At 33.0% G+C, this 17,398-nt stretch overlaps 1 protein-coding gene across 2 annotated transcripts in view; it reads left to right on the forward strand.

The window, feature by feature from the left end:
• The window catches only part of LOC117171252 (mucin-17-like), a 90,515-nt gene extending 74,781 nt beyond the window's left edge, over nt 1-15,734 (forward strand). For both annotated transcript variants that reach the window (XM_033358368.1, XM_033358369.1), the window contains exons 2-5: nt 5,249-5,386; nt 6,278-6,560; nt 6,651-13,484; nt 14,185-15,734. In XM_033358368.1, coding sequence (XP_033214259.1) covers nt 5,265-5,386; nt 6,278-6,560; nt 6,651-13,484; nt 14,185-14,532 — 7,587 coding nt within the window. In that variant the 5' untranslated portion in view covers nt 5,249-5,264 and the 3' untranslated portion in view covers nt 14,533-15,734. The remainder of the gene's footprint in view (nt 1-5,248; nt 5,387-6,277; nt 6,561-6,650; nt 13,485-14,184) is intronic.
• The last annotated feature ends 1,664 nt before the right edge of the window (nt 15,735-17,398 follow it).

Here is a 17,398-nt window from a genome sequence, read left to right on the forward strand (position 1 = left end):
TACTTACAAAAAAAGTTCTTAGGTTCAAAAAAACATTCAGTGAACTGAAAAACTGTGGTCGGTAATATAGGTATTTAGCTGTGTCACATGCCCTTAAAAGAAGATTCGAAGCTTTGGACAAGTTTAGGTTATGCTAGTGTTTTAAACCAAAAATTGGTATTTCAAACAAAAATTATTGTAGTTCGAACACGAATTTCGATTTTTTAAAAACCTTAATTTATGTTTATTTTTTGCACGTCAGATTGTTTTTCTTATACAAAAAATGATTATATTTAAATCCAGTAATTGTTTTTAAAAATGAAAAGTGTTTCACGTAAGAAATTTAAATGTTTATTTTAAAATCACTGGATTTGTTTTTCTAGTTGAGCTAAAAATAATAAGGTTAAAAAAGTAAATTTTTCGTGAAAAGAGGCATCAAAAAGATAAATTATTTCCAGAATTTTTTAATTTGATCAAAGAAAACTATATTTATAAGCGTTTTATAAAAAAAAAATCTGCAGACAGCGAGAATCGAACCCGGAATCTTTCGGCCATGAAGCGAAAAACCGCACATAACTGCTTTGGAAAATTAGTGGTCAGGTAATGTGCTTTCATTAAAAAAATTACGAAATTACGAACCGAAACTAAGATTTACAATTAGCAATCTCCCGTTGTTAGAAAAATTAAACCTAAAGAAAAAAATAAGATATAAAAATTGCAGTATGATTAAATTCTAAGCGGTTAAAAGAGGAGGACATGCTGCATGCAAATGGGTTGAACGTGCCGTGAGTTCAGTAGAATTTGGATCATGTCATGCGCGAATTGACTGCAAATATACCTTCCTAGATCATTAATAAATCATTAGCGAGAACTACATAATGAGACAACCGTTTAGCTCGTCAGACTCGTCTCTGCGATTTGTAATGAGCTCGTGATTTATGTCAAATTATAGCAATCGTGTCGTGTTGTCATTTAACAAGTAAATTGTTTCCTGGTTCAAAAGTTTCCCCAATTAAGTCATCTAAATAACCACTTATTAATATTTTATTTCTTCTTACTTTGATTACTTTTTTCTAAAACTGAATTACTCTGCTGGAAGCAAAAGATTAAAAAAGATAGAAATTGGGGGGCAGGAGAAGATATAATTATTTTATCATGAATGAATGTCAATCTTTTTCAATTTATATTCATAGTGATACAGAGATACAAAGAGATAGTCTTTTATATATGTTGTATAGCTTATAATAGAGAACAGAAGTTTAAAAAAGATAATCGTGAATTTAGATTGACAGAGAGATAGAAAAATATCAGCATGGATAGAAAAAGAAGAGGGTGAGATAGGGAAGAGGGTATTGAAAAAGATAAATGTTAATTTATATCGATAAAGAGATAGAAAAGGATAGGCCGGAATATAGATTGAGAAAGAGATAGAAAAAGATTGTCTTGGATAAACAAAGGGTAGGATGATATAGAGAAGAGGGTATTGAAAAATATGTATACACATTTAAATTCGGGAAAAGAAGGAAAAGATAAACGTTAGTTGCTGTAGGATACAATAAAATAGAGCGGAGGAGATTAAAAAAGATAGATGGGAATTTATATTGAGATACAAATGGAAAATTATTGACGCAGATAGATATAGGATAAGATGAGATAGAGAAAGGGGAATGCAAACGATAATAGTAAACTTAAATTGACAAAGAGATAGAAAAATATTGTTGTGGATAGATGGAGGATTAGATTAGATAGAAATGAGGGGATAGAACAAGATAGACTGAAACGTATATTGACAGAGAAATAGACAAATACTGACATAGGTAGATGAAGGATAGGACGAAGTCGAGAAGAGGGCATTGAAAAAGATAATCGTGAATTTAGATTGACGAAAATATAGAAAAAGATAAGCATGGATAGACAAAGGAGAGGGTTAGATGGAAAAGAGGGTATTGGAAGAGATAAATGTTAGTTTATATTGACAAAGAGATACAAAAAGATGGACGATGATGGATGTAGGGCACAATGAAATAGAGAGGAGGCGATTAAAAAAGATAGACGGGAATCTAGATTGAGAGATAGAAAAAGATTGTCGTAGATAAACAAAGGTTAAGATGAGATAGAGAAGAGGATATTGCAAAATATAGATGTGCATTTAGATTGACAAAGAAATAGAAAAAGATAAACGTTGATAAATGTAGGATATGATAAGATGGGGAAGATGAGATTTAATATGATAGACGGGAATTTAAAATGACAGAAATAGAAAGAGATTTAAGTGGATAGATAAAGAATATGATGAGGTAGAGCAGAGGGGATTGAAAATGATAGATAGAGGATTATATTATTTAGAGTGAAATAAAAATATAGATAAGCGAAAATGAACGAAGATAAATGGGGCTATCGATTGAGAGAGAGATAGAAAAATATTGACGTGGATAGATAAAGGATAGGATGAGGCAGAGGAGAGGGCATTGAAAAGGATAAATGTTAATTTATATTGACAAAAAATAGAAAAAGACAGGCATCGATAGATTTATGATACAATGGAGACAGGGTAGAGGATATTGTAAAAGATAAATATGATTTGAGGTTGAAAAAGAGATATCAAAATATAGACGGGAATTTAGATTAACAGAGACAGAAAAGTAATAATTTGGATAGATAAGGGATGGAATGAGATAAGGAAGAAGGTATTAAAAAAGATTGATAAAAATTGCGATTGAGAGAGATAGAAAAATATTGACATGAATAGAAAAAGGGTAGGATGTGTTAGAGAAGAGGGGATTAGAAAAGATATACGTGAATTTAGATTGGCAAAGCCAGAGAAAAAGATAGACCCTGATAGATCTATGATGCGATGGAGGTAGGTGAGAGGATATTGAAAAATATAGAAGCGAATGGAGATTGACAAAAAGGTAGAAAAAGATAAAGGTGAGTGTAGATTGAAGAATTGATAGAAAAAGATATACGTTCATAGATGTAGGATACGATGAGGTAGAAAAGAAAAGATGAAAAAAGAAATACGGGAATACAGATTGAAAGAGAGATGGAAAAATATTGACGTTCGTAGATAAAGGATCAGATAAAAAAGAGGAAATTGAAGAAGATAGACGGAAATTGAGATTAACAGAGATAAAAAAATGTACATGAATAGAGAATGCATGGGACGATATAGGGAAGAGGGCATTGAAAAAAATAGACGGAAATTGAGATTGAGAAAGAGAGAGAAAAGAAAAAGTTGATGGATGTAGGATACGATGAAATAGAGAAGAGGAGATTAAAAAAGAAAGACGGGAATTGAGATTGACAATGAGAAATAAAAATATTATCGTAGATAGATAAAGGATTGAATGAGATAGAGAAGAGGGGATTGAAAAAAATAAACGTGAATTTAGAATGAAAAATATCTAAAAAAAGATCGACATTGAGGGATGAATGATACAATGAGATGGAGAAGAGGAGATTAAAAAAGATAGACGAGAATTTAGATTGATAAAGAGATAGAAAAATATTGACATAATAGATTAAGGAACAGATAGAAAAGAGGGGATTGCAAAAGATAGACAGTAATAAAGATTAACTGGGATAGAAAAAGATTAATAGGAATAGGGGAAGGGTATAAGGGTATAAGGTTAACTCATCGACAACTGTAATTTAGTGATTGTGAATTCTCTTTCGTTAAAGCTCCTTCGGCTTTAACGCTCATTCAAGTATTGCTAAACAATGTACAAATTCTATTATTCATGATTAATGTATTATTTGCTTTTTATTTTGTACTAATTTTTATTTTCAGCTACTATGAAAAATCTATCATTTAAATAAATTTGTATTATTACAATTCATTATATGCATTGGTATTGAAACATTCATATTTTCATTATCTTGTTTAAAACAAAAAGCGTGAATCATATACAAAAAAATTTTATTATTAAGCATTTTATTGCGACATGTTTTATTTTTCCATTAATTTAATTTTTTTATTTTTAATGTTATTTTTAAAAATTTTTGTTTGAATTTTGTAAGTGTTATAATTCTGGTAATTTTTTTTTTATAACGAAAAGTCATTTAAGAAAAAGGTTTGTCTTCTCAAGTATCACGGATAACCGTACAGAGATTTTTTGAATCTTAAAAAAGTGGTCTCAAAAATGTTCAAAATGCAAACACTTTTTGAATTTTAATTCAAAATAGCTGACTAATGAATTTGACCTTCAGTTTTTGACACTAAAAGAGTGTACCAAAGGTCAATCTAATATATAATTTTTGTTTGTTAAAATTAAAATATTAATAAGGCGACTACATAACTTAAAATTATTTATAAAATGTGAATATTCTTGGAAATGTAATGGATTTTTAAGCAAAATTTCAATTTCTGACAAAAAACCCTAACAAAATTCGAAATTGTTTAGAATTGTGAACCTTCGTTGCAATCTAATGATTTTTTAAAAAGCTAAAATAACCAAAAATAACCAAAAATTGATGAAATTTGGAAATATTGGTAATGACTTTGTTTTAAATATTGATTTCCGGTACAAAAACAAACGAAACCTAAAACTCTAAACCATTATCATTTTATATTAAAATTCTTTCTTTTTTCATATTAAAGAGGCAAAAGAGGTTATTGAATTTTGAGGTTACAGCTTAAGTCCAACAGCCTTGAAAGGGATTATATGTAGATTTTGTTTAAAAAATTTTAATTTTAAATATAAAGAAACTTCAGGGAATGAAAAGTCAATCATTTTTTCAACAATAACGATTGAAAAATTCTTGAAACATATCAATACACCATTTTTTAGAAAAGAAAACCTTACCTAGATTTTTGAACTTTTGATTTCTATATCAATAAAATTTATTCCACATCATTCAACACCTGGAAAGCGAATGGGTTGATTTCGACCGATTTAAGTGCGTGATACTGTGATGTCTAAAAAAGGTAACCCGGTTACCGTCACGACCAAACAATATTGGCTGGACTATTTAGGCAGCATTGCTGATCAGTCACGAGAAAGGGAATGTCGGATCGATTCGGAAGTTATAGAAATGCAATTTCTGCTTAATTAAAAAAAAAAATTACATAAATCCCGCAAGTAGGATTTTTGTGTTTTTATCTTTGATATTTTAACAACCATATCATATACAGAATATCAGATAAACATCAAAATAACATCAATGGTATATTTCGCTTAACATTTTGTATTTTCAAGCTTAAGATATTTTTATCCACATATCTGTTATTTTGATTATATTTAATTTTAATGCCTTTTTTCTTTTTCAGATTATTTCGGTCAAAGATGAAGAGACAAACACGATGTATACTACTGGTATTTATAGTATGTGCAAACCTGAAAGCAACTTTAAGTTTACCGGTTCCTGAAGATGAGTTGGACACATCCACGAGATTACTTGGTTCCAGGTGAGTGACTACATCTTTTTATAGGCAGATTTTTCATTATTTCCGCATATTTGAGTAAATAAATCAGGCTTATAGTGTTTATTCAGGTTAACGGTGATTATTCAACATAGATATAAATAATTTATTCTTGATTTCAAAACCGCAAGAAAGTTCTCTGAAAATAAATAAACTTTAACATAAATAAAAGAGAGTTTAAAAATCTGAATCTGGTCTGTGTAATGCGATGTTGAAACAAGAATGTGCACAATGTTGACAGTAGCATGCAAGGGGCGCTTTAATTACATTTTACACAAAAGATCAGAAGATATTCTCCACGCAAGGTCCTCACTGTTCGGGCAATGGAAAAAAATCGCGGTACAGAAAAAAAGTGCAAAATGTATGCGACAGTTACCTAATTAAAGCTGCAAGTCTCTTTTACCTGCATAATGAAATGATAGTATCTTTTACTACTTAGATGTCTTATTAAGAAACGGTAATGTGATTATACTGATTACCCTTCCACTGGCTATTGCCTTCGCTCTTTTTTTCTTTTCACTGCATCTCTCTTAGATACCTCGATATACATATCAAAATATATTTAGTTTAAAAATATTAATTTCCTTGCGGAAATTCTCTTTTCAAATCTTTGTACAAACGTATTTACATATTTGCAATGAAGCATGAACTATTGCTGTAAGGAAAACGAAGAATGATTCTGTTATGATAAATTATGCAAATATGCGGTAGCCTTTCTCTTTTGCATTAATTCATTGTCACGCAAGGCCAGTAGGTAGATGCTTCCATAAATCAATTCATGAATTGGTATTATGATGCAATGATCAAAATACAGTCTATAGACCCTAAGATTATTATTTAAAACCACACAAGTTTAGAAAAAAAATTTCTTTCCAGTGTGGTGACGTCCGTTTCGGTGGTGACAGGAAATGAAAAAGATGGAAAAAGAACTTTCCAGAGCAGAAAAGTTGTACCTCTACACGAACTTCCAGCATCACCAGCTGGACTTCTAAGGCCTGATAAGTTTCAATTTTACACTTTAAATAAAGATGGTGATGTTGTCACAAAACAGATGACAATGCAGGAAATACAAAGCCTCATAGCAGCAGGAGGAGGACATTTTCCAACAGAAATTCACCAAACACAAATGGCTGGAGAGGTACCAACTGGAGGAATGAAGGTAGTTGAATAAATATTAAAAATTGCTTCATTAAACTAATATATTTTTTTAGAAATTACTCTAAGATTTTTTGAAAATTTCATATTACAGGTAGCAGATGTGGTTCAGAATGTGCAGAACGTCTTGAAAGGTGAGCTGAGTAAACCAACCACAGTGATGTCTTCTCTTCCTACAATTCCTGGTCACAACAACGACGAATGGAGTAGTATATTGCCATCAATATTAGCCGGAGACATGGAAAGTCAATCAATAAATATTCCAGAAACGGAAGTGGTTACCGAACTCAATCAAAAGCTTCCGATTCCCGAAATAGAAAGCAAACCAGACTCAGATCCCTTGGATATTAAATTACAGACAGAAATGAAACCTCTTTCGGAAATAAATAATTCAAAGTTGAACATATCTTTAAGCACTCCAAGTAGTCCAGAATCTGTTAAAACACCCACTAAAGAAAAACCATCCACTATAGAAAATCACTCAAAAACACCTGTTATAACTGAAAAAGTTCCTCATGATTCTGTATCGATTGGTACTCAGTACGAACCGATCAACACTTACAGCACTTCTCAACCAAGCACTGTTCCCGAAAAGCAACAAACAAAACCAATCCGACCGAGCATTCCTGATTCGTATTCAAAGATTCCTAGCTTCTCCAGTTCAGAGAAACCAATTTTCCATAAACCTTCTAAACCAGTAGGCTTAAAACCTCCACAAGGGCAGAAGCCACAAATATCTGTTAGACCAGATCAAGGAACCTATGAGGATAGACCCATTGTTTCTGTTGGTTCTGAAAAGCTGAAAAAACCAACCTCCAAGCCTTTTTTCTCCAAGCCCTTGAGCTCTAAGCCTTCCTCTCCATCATATATTCTTCTACCAGAAAAACAATCTCAAGGTGTAAAAGCGACATCAAAGAAACCAACTTTCGAATCTTCAAGCAAACCTTCCTACTCCTTCAGACCTGAATATCCACCAGTTTCTTATTCTGAGATTCCAATGATTCCAGTTCAAGTTATAACAGCTGATCAAATTTTGACATCCACTCTTCAGTATCAGAATGACAATATACCAGTTTTCCAAGTATTGAACACGATATCTGCTGAAGCAGTAAATTCAAGTAAAATTGATTTGAAAGATGAGATTTTAGGTATTGATAAAAATCCTAGCAAATACCCTCATCCAGTTTACAAACCTGATAAAATAAAAGTACCCCAAAAGACAAACAGTTCGAGTCAAGAGGTAAAAGCGCCTCTACCTGAAATTCTTTTCTCAGACACGAGTGTTTATAACAAAATTCCTGAATTTATAACTTCATCCAAAACTGAAACACCAGATACTGTGAGTGTTATTTCAGAAACTCATTCAACTTCTATCAAGATTCCAGGTCACCCAGAAATCCAGATACCCTCTCGATTCTCGGAAAAACCTGTCACAACTCCTAAACCTGAACCGAAGCCTACTATTTCGATGCAGACAGTAAATTATGCATCAGAAGCTTCTATAGTTTACAAACCTTCAGATAAATTATCTGGTGACAAATCTTCATCTGATAAGCCTTTACTTAGTGAAATTCCATCTAAAGAAACAACTGTCCCTTTAACTTCTCCAACCAAAGAAACAACTGCAATCTTTAAAACCGAAACAACAACCGAGTTTGCGAAAGAATCAGTCACTGATATCTCAAAACTAACAACTGATCCAATTTCTAAAATAACCCAAGCTCCCGAAATTTCAGAAACTAGTACGCTGAAATTCAATAAAGAATCTGAAACAACGACAGAATATGTATCCGAAGCTAGTACAATTCCTGTTTTGGAGATGGAATTCCAAAAAATGTCTGACATATCAGCTCACCAACAGGTGATTTCTCCTGAGATATTAGCTATAGAAAAAATTATTGAGACCTTACACCACCCAACAGAAACCAAATTTGAAACTTCCACTACAGACATGGATTCAAGTGCAACTGATTTTGGTACAGAATCAGAATTTTTGACAACCTTTACAATTATGGGTGATGAAACATCAACAGCTGATTATACAACATTCGTAACAAGTAGAACAACAGAAATAAAATCTGAAACCACTGAAGAAATTACTTCATCCACAAGTGCAGTAAAAACGTCTACTTCTTCTGCGATATTGAGCCTTGAAAATGCTACAGATGAAACCCCTAATTCTTACGAACCTCTGTCCACCGATTTAGCTGATTCTTTGTCTATGATGATCTCACAGATTTCAGAAACTATGCCTTCTTTCCTACCAGAATCTGAAAGGCCTTCGCTGACTGAAGTGCCTTTAAAAGGAGCTGAAAACTATAAATCTACAACAATCAGCGAAGACAAGTTCTCAACTTTCTCGACTTACGAGCTAAATACGGAATCCACTAGAGTAACTCAAGGTTTTCCGAATTTTGAAACGACTATGTACAAAAATGTAGATGTTGATATTGGTGCAACTGTTCGTTTAGAAGATGCTACCGAGACTGTGAAAGATGCGGAAGTAAGTTCTGGTTTGAAACCTGAGGCAGAAGCTTCGACGAGTACCACTAGCAAGAGTGATTTGGTTTTTAATATTCTATCTAATTCGCCTTCATCAACTCAATCTTCAGCAAACCCATTTTCAACAACTCAATCTAGAACTACTCCGTCTGTAACAATTCCACCTGTAACAACTCCATCTTCAACAACTTCACCTTTAACAACTGCATCTTTAACAACTGCATCTTCAACAATTGCATCTTCAACAACTGCATCTTCAACAACTGCATCTTCAACAACTGCATCTTTAACAACTGCATCTTCATCAACTGCATCTTCAACAACTTTATCTTCAACAACTCCATCTCGAACAACTTCCTCTTCAACAACTCTAGCTTCAACAACAGCATCTTCAACAACAGCATCTTCAACAACTGCATCTTCAACAACTCCATCTTCAACAACTGTGTCTTTCACAACTCAATCTTCAACAACTCCATTTTCAACAACTGCATCTTCCACAACTCAATCTTCAACAACTTTATCTTCAACAACTCCATATTCAGTATCTTCAGCATCTCCATCTGCAACAATTTCATCTACAATGACAGAAAATGCAGAAATTTTGGAATCTTCATCTGATGCAATAACTAATCAGACTACTAAAATTGAAGAATCAGCACTAGATCAGATTCCTCAAAGTGATGAGTCACAAAAATTACCACCTGTTAATGTAACAGAGACGCCTGTTATTAGAGTAGCTGTCACGGAATCTGGAAGTACAAATACCTCTCAGACTGACGGGACAAATGAAAATACTGAATCTCCTTTTATCAGGATACAAATGTCTGATGCAGTTTCAATTATCAACAATCTGCTGGAATCAGCATCTGCCCAGACAACAACATCCTATGTTACACTTAATTTACCTGAAGAAGCAACTAATCATCCAAATATAATTGGAAGTGGTCTTATTGCTGGATTTCCCGTTGGTAATGAAACAGTATTTGGTTCAACAAAGACACCAGTTGCAACTGATTCTTTGAACTATTCAAATGCTTATCCTACTACTCCAAAAACTTTGGAATTCACTGCAGCTGTTAAAAACAAAACTAAAGGAACTGAAGATCAACCTAAACTTACTGTAGATAAAATTGAAGGCCCTGAAGAAAGTGAGGTTAAGCTTGATGAAACTGGAGATAAGACTGAAAAAACTACAGACAAACTTAAAGTTGCTGAAGATAAAACTGAACTTACTACTGAAAAACCTAAAGATACTGAAGCTAACGTAACAACGGAAAATTCTAAAGATACTGAAGATGAAACCAACATGACTACAGAAAATTCTAGAGATACTGAAGAAATAGTTAAAGTGACTAGGGAAAAATCTAAAGATACTGAAGACCAAGTTAAATTAACTACAAATAATACCAAGGTTGTTGAAGACAACACTCAAGTTCCTGCTGAGAAAACTAAAAACACTGAAGAGATTGAAAATTCGACCCAGGCCGAAAAAGAATTGTCTACCACAGAAAAAGATTCATTGTTCCTACAGACGAATGTTGATAAGATAGAAAACATCACTAAACAAGTTGAAGAGTCGCAAACTCCTAGTAGAGAAAGTGGATCAACAAGTATCGAAATCAAGAATGATGCCGGAGAGTCTATTACGTCATCTCCTGTGTCCGAAGTGAAATTTGAAGAGAAACTTAACAATACCTTGGAAGTATCAACACAAGTCGAAAATATCATCACTTCGATTCACAAAAATCAAACTAAAGCATCAAATGTTTCCGAGCCCGTAGACCAATCTGCAATTGAAAGTTTAGCCATCCAAAAAGAAAATATTACTGAAGTTGAAAATAATACAGATGTGCCAACTCTTCTTACATCATTAGTTACTGAAATAAACGAAACTGAAGCGAGTGCTAGTGAACACTTGGAGACAATAATAACCACAACTCCTAAATCAAACAAGGAGACGGTAACAACACGTAAATCAACTGAAGATACAGTAACGACTACTAAACCAACCGAGGAGACAGTAGTCACTAATCCTGAATCAAAAACAACAACTCAAGAACCTTCAAAATTAGTTTTACCAAGTACAAACAAAACAAGGAAACCTGAAACTCCTGTTGTTCGCATAGACTTAAGTCCAGAAACGAATTCTCCGGAATTGTCAGAAAAAATTCAACTGACTGAGCTTCCTATCTTCGAGAAGGTGGCGATGATAAATCCTGATACTCCAGTCGCAGTAAATAGTACTGATCTAACTAATGGCATCATATCTTCGGATAATAACAAACAAAATCCTGACTCAAATATTTCTAAGTTGTCTGAAGTTGATACAAAAGTTAACTCGAACAGTGACGAGGATAAGAAAGTAGAACTTGTGGCGATGGTTACTGATGTTGACCAAGGTCACAAGAATACTAGCAATGTAGAAGGCCAAGAAGTTAGAATTAGAGTAAATGATACAGCTGTTTTGGTTTCTAAAATACCATCAATTAGTGCTAACCAAACAAAATTAAGTTTGGATAAGGAAGATGGTGATAGAAAAACACCCTTAGCTCCTTTAGTACCAATAACACCCTCAGTACCTCTCAAGGAAGAGGTTAAGCAAAAAGAAGAAAAAGTTCAGTTCATACCTCTTGAGCCTGCCAAGAATACTTCACACGACCTTCCCAAAGAAGACGAAAAGAAACCCATTGTTAGTTCACTCGATGAAAAGGATAAGCCAAAGATCGACACGAAATTAATAATTAATACCACTAAAATTCTTGAATCTGAAAAAATTGTAAATGATGTACCTACTGGATTTAAGCCAATCAATACTATACCTGTGATAAAACCTTCAGTTGAGACAGAAAACGTTGAAGAAAATAAGGAAAATGCCTACAACAAGCTAGGTGAAGTACCTGGGTCTGTATCCTTGGCCGAAGGTGGCAATAACAAACTTTCCAGTCTTTTCCCAAAGAAAAATTTCACAAGCCCTACTTCGGCGAAGCCCGGATTGCAAGGACCTCCTGCTCAGAGACCATTTGCAAAACCCACAAGACCACCTGTAGGTCTGGGTGGTGCAAAAACACCGGTAGGTTTAAATGGTGCGAAGCCATCTTCAGGACCAAATTCATCAAAACCCAACCTACCAAACAAGCACCGTCCTGGTTTTCACGAAACAAATTCTCAAAAGCCAACAGAATCAATGAAGAAACCTGAAGGCAGTTTGAACTTGGATGAGAAGTGGGCTCTCATTCCACAGACAAATACAGCATCAGCATCAAAGAATCCAAAGCCTACAGCATCGACGAATAGCGTCGTAATGAAGGAGTCTCCGAGACCTCAAGCGCAACAACCACAGGTGGCTTTGGATGCTTCACAGAGTGTAATTGGACTTGATGGAAGTATCGCGAACCTGTCTCCTGATATAGTTTACTTTTCCAATCTTTGCAATGAACTAGCATTTAGTTTCTGGAGTGCCGCTAACAAAGGACTCAGCACTTCTAGATCATTGGCTTTATCTCCTTTTGGCATGACAAGCATGCTAGCGATGGTCTTTCTAGGAGCGCGAGGACCAACATCGGACGAGATGAATGACCTTCTGAGACTAGATGATGTTTCCACCTTTAATCCTCACTTGGTTTTCCAAAACGTGACTGATACAGTCAGTCTAGCTAGACGACAAGGAATAGCTAACGCAGCCTTTGTCAGGGAGCTTTTTGCTGACAGAATCAAGGTTGGAAAAGTCATGCCCTTCTATAAGGAACAGGCCCAGCAGTTCTACGAGGGATTCGTTGAAGAGGTTAACTTTGCAGCGATCAGTGACATTTTAAGAAGAAGAACAAATCTCCTGATCAGGAAGCAGACTGGTGGCAGAATCAGGGATTTTGTCAGGATGAATTCTGTACCTTTAAGAGCTCCTCTAGCAGCTTTGTCTGCCAACGTTTTCCAAACAGAGTGCAACTGTAGTGCTGCAAGTTCGGAAGGAAGAGATGGGGAATTGTACTTTGCAGTATCCCCTGCAGTCAGACAGAGGAAATTAATACCAGTTCCTGCAACGGTTTGGAAGTCTGGAGTCCTTGCTGGTTATGAACCAAGTTTGGATGCAACTGTAATTGCTCTCGGTGGTATGGAGAAATTGGTATCGACGATTTTTGTTGTTCCTGGTCAACAAGGTCACATGGCTCCAGGAGACAACCTCGATAATTTGGAAGTGAGACTTGTGAAAGGGGCTCTTCATGATGGATCTTGGGAGAAACTTCTTAAGGTTTTGATACCTCGAACATCATTGGAGCTTCAGGTACCTAAGTTCAGTCACAGATCGATTGTGAATGCCACAGCTGCCTTAAAGAGGATGGGTCTTGCTGAACTATTCACCAAACATGCGGACCTTAAAGGCATCAATGGGGTTGGCCATGACTTGCACTTGGCTGATGTTCTTCAGGTAAGCATTCAAATCGTCTTGTTTGTTAAAAATTGAACTATTTTTTTGAGAATTCTTTTTTTTAGTGACAATTTAATTTTCAACTATAAATTAAATTTTTTAACTAAAAATTTATTTTTTTGATCGAAAAATTATATTCATAGTTGAAAACTCAACTATTTGGTAGAAAATTGATATATTTGGTTGATAATTTTTCTTTTTGATAGAAAATTTATCTTCTTCGTTGAAAATTAATATATTTGGTTGAAAATTAAACTATTTGGTTAAAGCTCTTTTTTTTAGTTGATGATTCATGCTTTAGTTAAATTTTGTTGGACAGATCGAATTCTGCTGGATTTTCTTCTAAATTGTAATATTTTGGGAGTTTTTTTCAGTAAAAACTTGTTTTACGTAAGATTTTCTAATCCTTGCCCCCTCTTACAAGAAATAATGAGATTTTAATAAACCCTTCCTCTTCCAAATTGCCGTACATAATTGGTGAATGACCCTTTATTGATGCAAAGTAAAGTTATATGGCTGCGCTGTAGAGTTAGGCGTATGCTCTGTGGAGATGTGCGCATGCACATTAAAATTTAATGGAACCAATAGCCGAGCAGTAAAGTTATGCACATGCGCACTCGAGTTTTATGGTACCAATGGCTGCGCAGTACATTTTTGAGTCTCCTATAAAATATCTAATTTCTATTTCTTATTTTTTCAGATGAATTTGTTCAGTACTTGTGGAGACGAGAACATATCAAGTGGTAGACATCACGTTGAGATCTACCCAGGACCTCCGTCAAGACTTTCACGGATAATGTCAAACTTTGATGAACAACCAGATGACATGGCTGATGGAGAATTTTATCCTGAGAGTGAAAATCAATTTACTAGTACTTTGAGTGCCGATGACGATTCTTTAAGTCAAGAGCGTAGATCGTCCAGGCAAACTGAAATTCCAGAAAAACCAAGGCTCAAGCTGGACAGGCCCTTTTTGTACTTTGTACGACACAATCCCACTGGTCTGATATTGCACATGGGAAGATTCAATCCTAGACTGTTACCCTAAATTATTTGACTATCGTTAAGTGCCCATTGATCTGGCAAGTCGACTCGACTTTATCAGTATTCTTTTGTATCTAAATCTATGATGAAAACTTGTAATTTCTCTAGCAAGAGTTAAATTCTCAGAAAACTTTGAATTGGTCGGGTCGATAGCGGCGTTAGTAATGTTTATTTATTCTGCGACACGTGGTCAGGACGCACATCACACTCCTTTTTCGTGATCTTCCTAACTACGTGGCTTTCATTCCAAAAAGTAAGATCAAAAGAAGGTCCAAACGATTTTTGCGAATTAAAAAAGTCCTTCCAAAATTGTTTTTTAATCTGCATTAGGGCGGTACAATGAAAGGCGCTTCTTGAAAAGTGAAAACGCTTTTCGATTTTTTAAAATATAAGTCAAATGAAGAAGTTTGACTCCTATAAGAAATCAATCGATTGATTTTGAGTACTGCCTCAAAATTGATTTAGTTAAAAACTGCCATAATTTAGGACATCTATCAGAATCAGTCGATCGAGTTCCTACGGCGCAGTAGAATTTCATGGTGCCAATAACTGCGCAGTAGAGTCATACGCATGCGCAGTAGAGTTTAATGAAAAAAATGCGCATTAAAGTTACACGTATGCGCACTCGAGTTTCATGGCGGGAATGGTACCAAAAATCGAAACAAATCCTTTCTTTGGATGGACCTAATATACATGAAGTTAAACGCACAAAAATGGTGAATTAGTTTAATTAAAAGTGACTCTAAATTATTTTGTATATACAGAATTCGGTTAATTATTGGACTCGTTGGTTCTAGTTTAAAGATTTGCTTTAAGTTTGGACTCTGACTGTTTGAAACTGAGAAGTGACTAACTTTTATCATGAATACGGTTTTTTTACCTAGTACACAATTGTAACCTATTAACCGTAAAGTATTAACAATATCGATATTATTGAGTGTGTGAGAAATGGGATGAGTGTGTGTAAATATATGTGAATCTTATTGATAATTCCCCTCCCTGAAAAGCAAATCTATCAAAATTAATTCTGCGATAAAATGAGTATTTAAGTAAACATCTCGATTGTAAATTAAATCTTGAATGTGAATTGATTCCTGAATGTAAATTGAATCTCGAATGTAAATGTGAAATATGAAATGTGATTCAAGGATCGTTAGACAAATAGAAATTAAAGTCACGATGCACCTACGCTCAGAAAAATTGGAATCAACCGTTCTAACCGTGATTTATTACCGTCCTTTATTATTATATTATATTATATTATTATTAATTAATTATTAATTATTATTATTGTCCTGAATCTCAAACGCCGTCCAATAAGTAGGTTACATACTTAAATATTAAATAGGTACTTAAACTATGAAAATAAAGTATTCGAAATATGAAGAAAGACTTGAATTTAATTATTTATTTATAATCAATAAATAAATTAAACTCTGTTTATCAGGGCCTAAAATTTAAAAAAAACTTCAAGAAACTTAATATATTTGAAAGTATAATAAATGGTCTTCAATGTTCATTAAAAAAATTATGCCTTATTTTTGTAATGATTTTTTTTTTAATTCTTTATTCTTCATTCTTTTTCCTTTTTCAAGTCTTGTTACATAAATTCGATCAGAATGAATAGAACCCAAAAATAAAATGAACTATTTTTGGTAGAAAGTTGATTTCTCTTCGCTGAAAACTTTTAATATTATTTCTTTTTTAGATTTGATCCTTTTTCATTAAATTTTTAATATCAGGTTGAAAATTTAATCAATTTATCAAATATTTAAATGCTTTGTTAAAAATTATTCTTTTAAGTTTAAAAATTTAATTGTTTTAGTAAAAAATTTAACTATTTAGTTAAAAATTAACTATTTTGGTAAAAAATGCAACTATCTAGTTAGAAATTAATATTTTCGCGTCAAAAACTCTACTGTTTTTTAGATAATTCCTTTTTTCGGTTTGCAAGTTTATTTTATTTTTAACAGTTGAACTATATTCAAAACCTAATTTTTTTTGTGAGTGTATAATTCTAGTTAAAAACTCATCCCTTTGTTAAAAATGTTAAAGTTTTGTTGAATGTTTAGTTTTTATTTAAAAAAAGTAACTTTTTAAACTGCAAATTCAACTATTTAATTGTTTGTTGAAAATTGAACTTTTTTAGTTTGAAATGCGAGTACTCAGTTAAAAGTTATATATTTTCTAGAAAATTCATCTTTTCTAGTTAAAAGAGCAACTGCTAATATTAACTGTTTTTTTTATTGAAATTAAAAATTTTTTTGGTTGAGAATTCAACTACGTGGTTGAAACTTGCACTAATTTGTTAAAGATTAATTTTTTTGGTAGAAGATTCATTATTTTTGTTGAAATTTAATTATATTGGTGAACAATTCAGGTATTTTGCAACGAGAAAATGTTTTTTTTGTTAATATTATTTTCTAATTTCAAATTTAACTGTTCTATTTTTGCTTTAAAATAAATTTCTTTATATTAAATTAAATTTTGTTGTTTAAAATTTAACAATTTTATTGGAGATTCATGATTTTAGTTAAAAATTCATTTCCTTGTTTGAAAATTTAAAAAGTATGTCGAGGAAATTTTTTAGGCTAAAAATTAAACTTCCGTTTTTGGTTAAAAAATCTTTTTAAGTTTAAAATTTAATTATTCTGTTGAAAATTCATTCCTTTGGATTGAAAATGAATGTTTTTAGTTAATGCATTAATTTTTTCTGTTTCGAAATCAACGATTTTGTCACAAAAATGTTTTTTTTATATAAAAAATAATGCTTGAAACATATCGTTTATTGATTAAATTAACTCTTTTATTCCAAATTATTTGAATTCCATTTCTTTTTAATTATCGACTATTCCATTTTTAGTAGAGAA

The sequence above is a fragment of the Belonocnema kinseyi genome, chromosome 4 (genome assembly GCF_010883055.1).
Source record: "Belonocnema kinseyi isolate 2016_QV_RU_SX_M_011 chromosome 4, B_treatae_v1, whole genome shotgun sequence".
Taxonomy (NCBI): Eukaryota; Metazoa; Arthropoda; class Insecta; order Hymenoptera; family Cynipidae; genus Belonocnema; species Belonocnema kinseyi.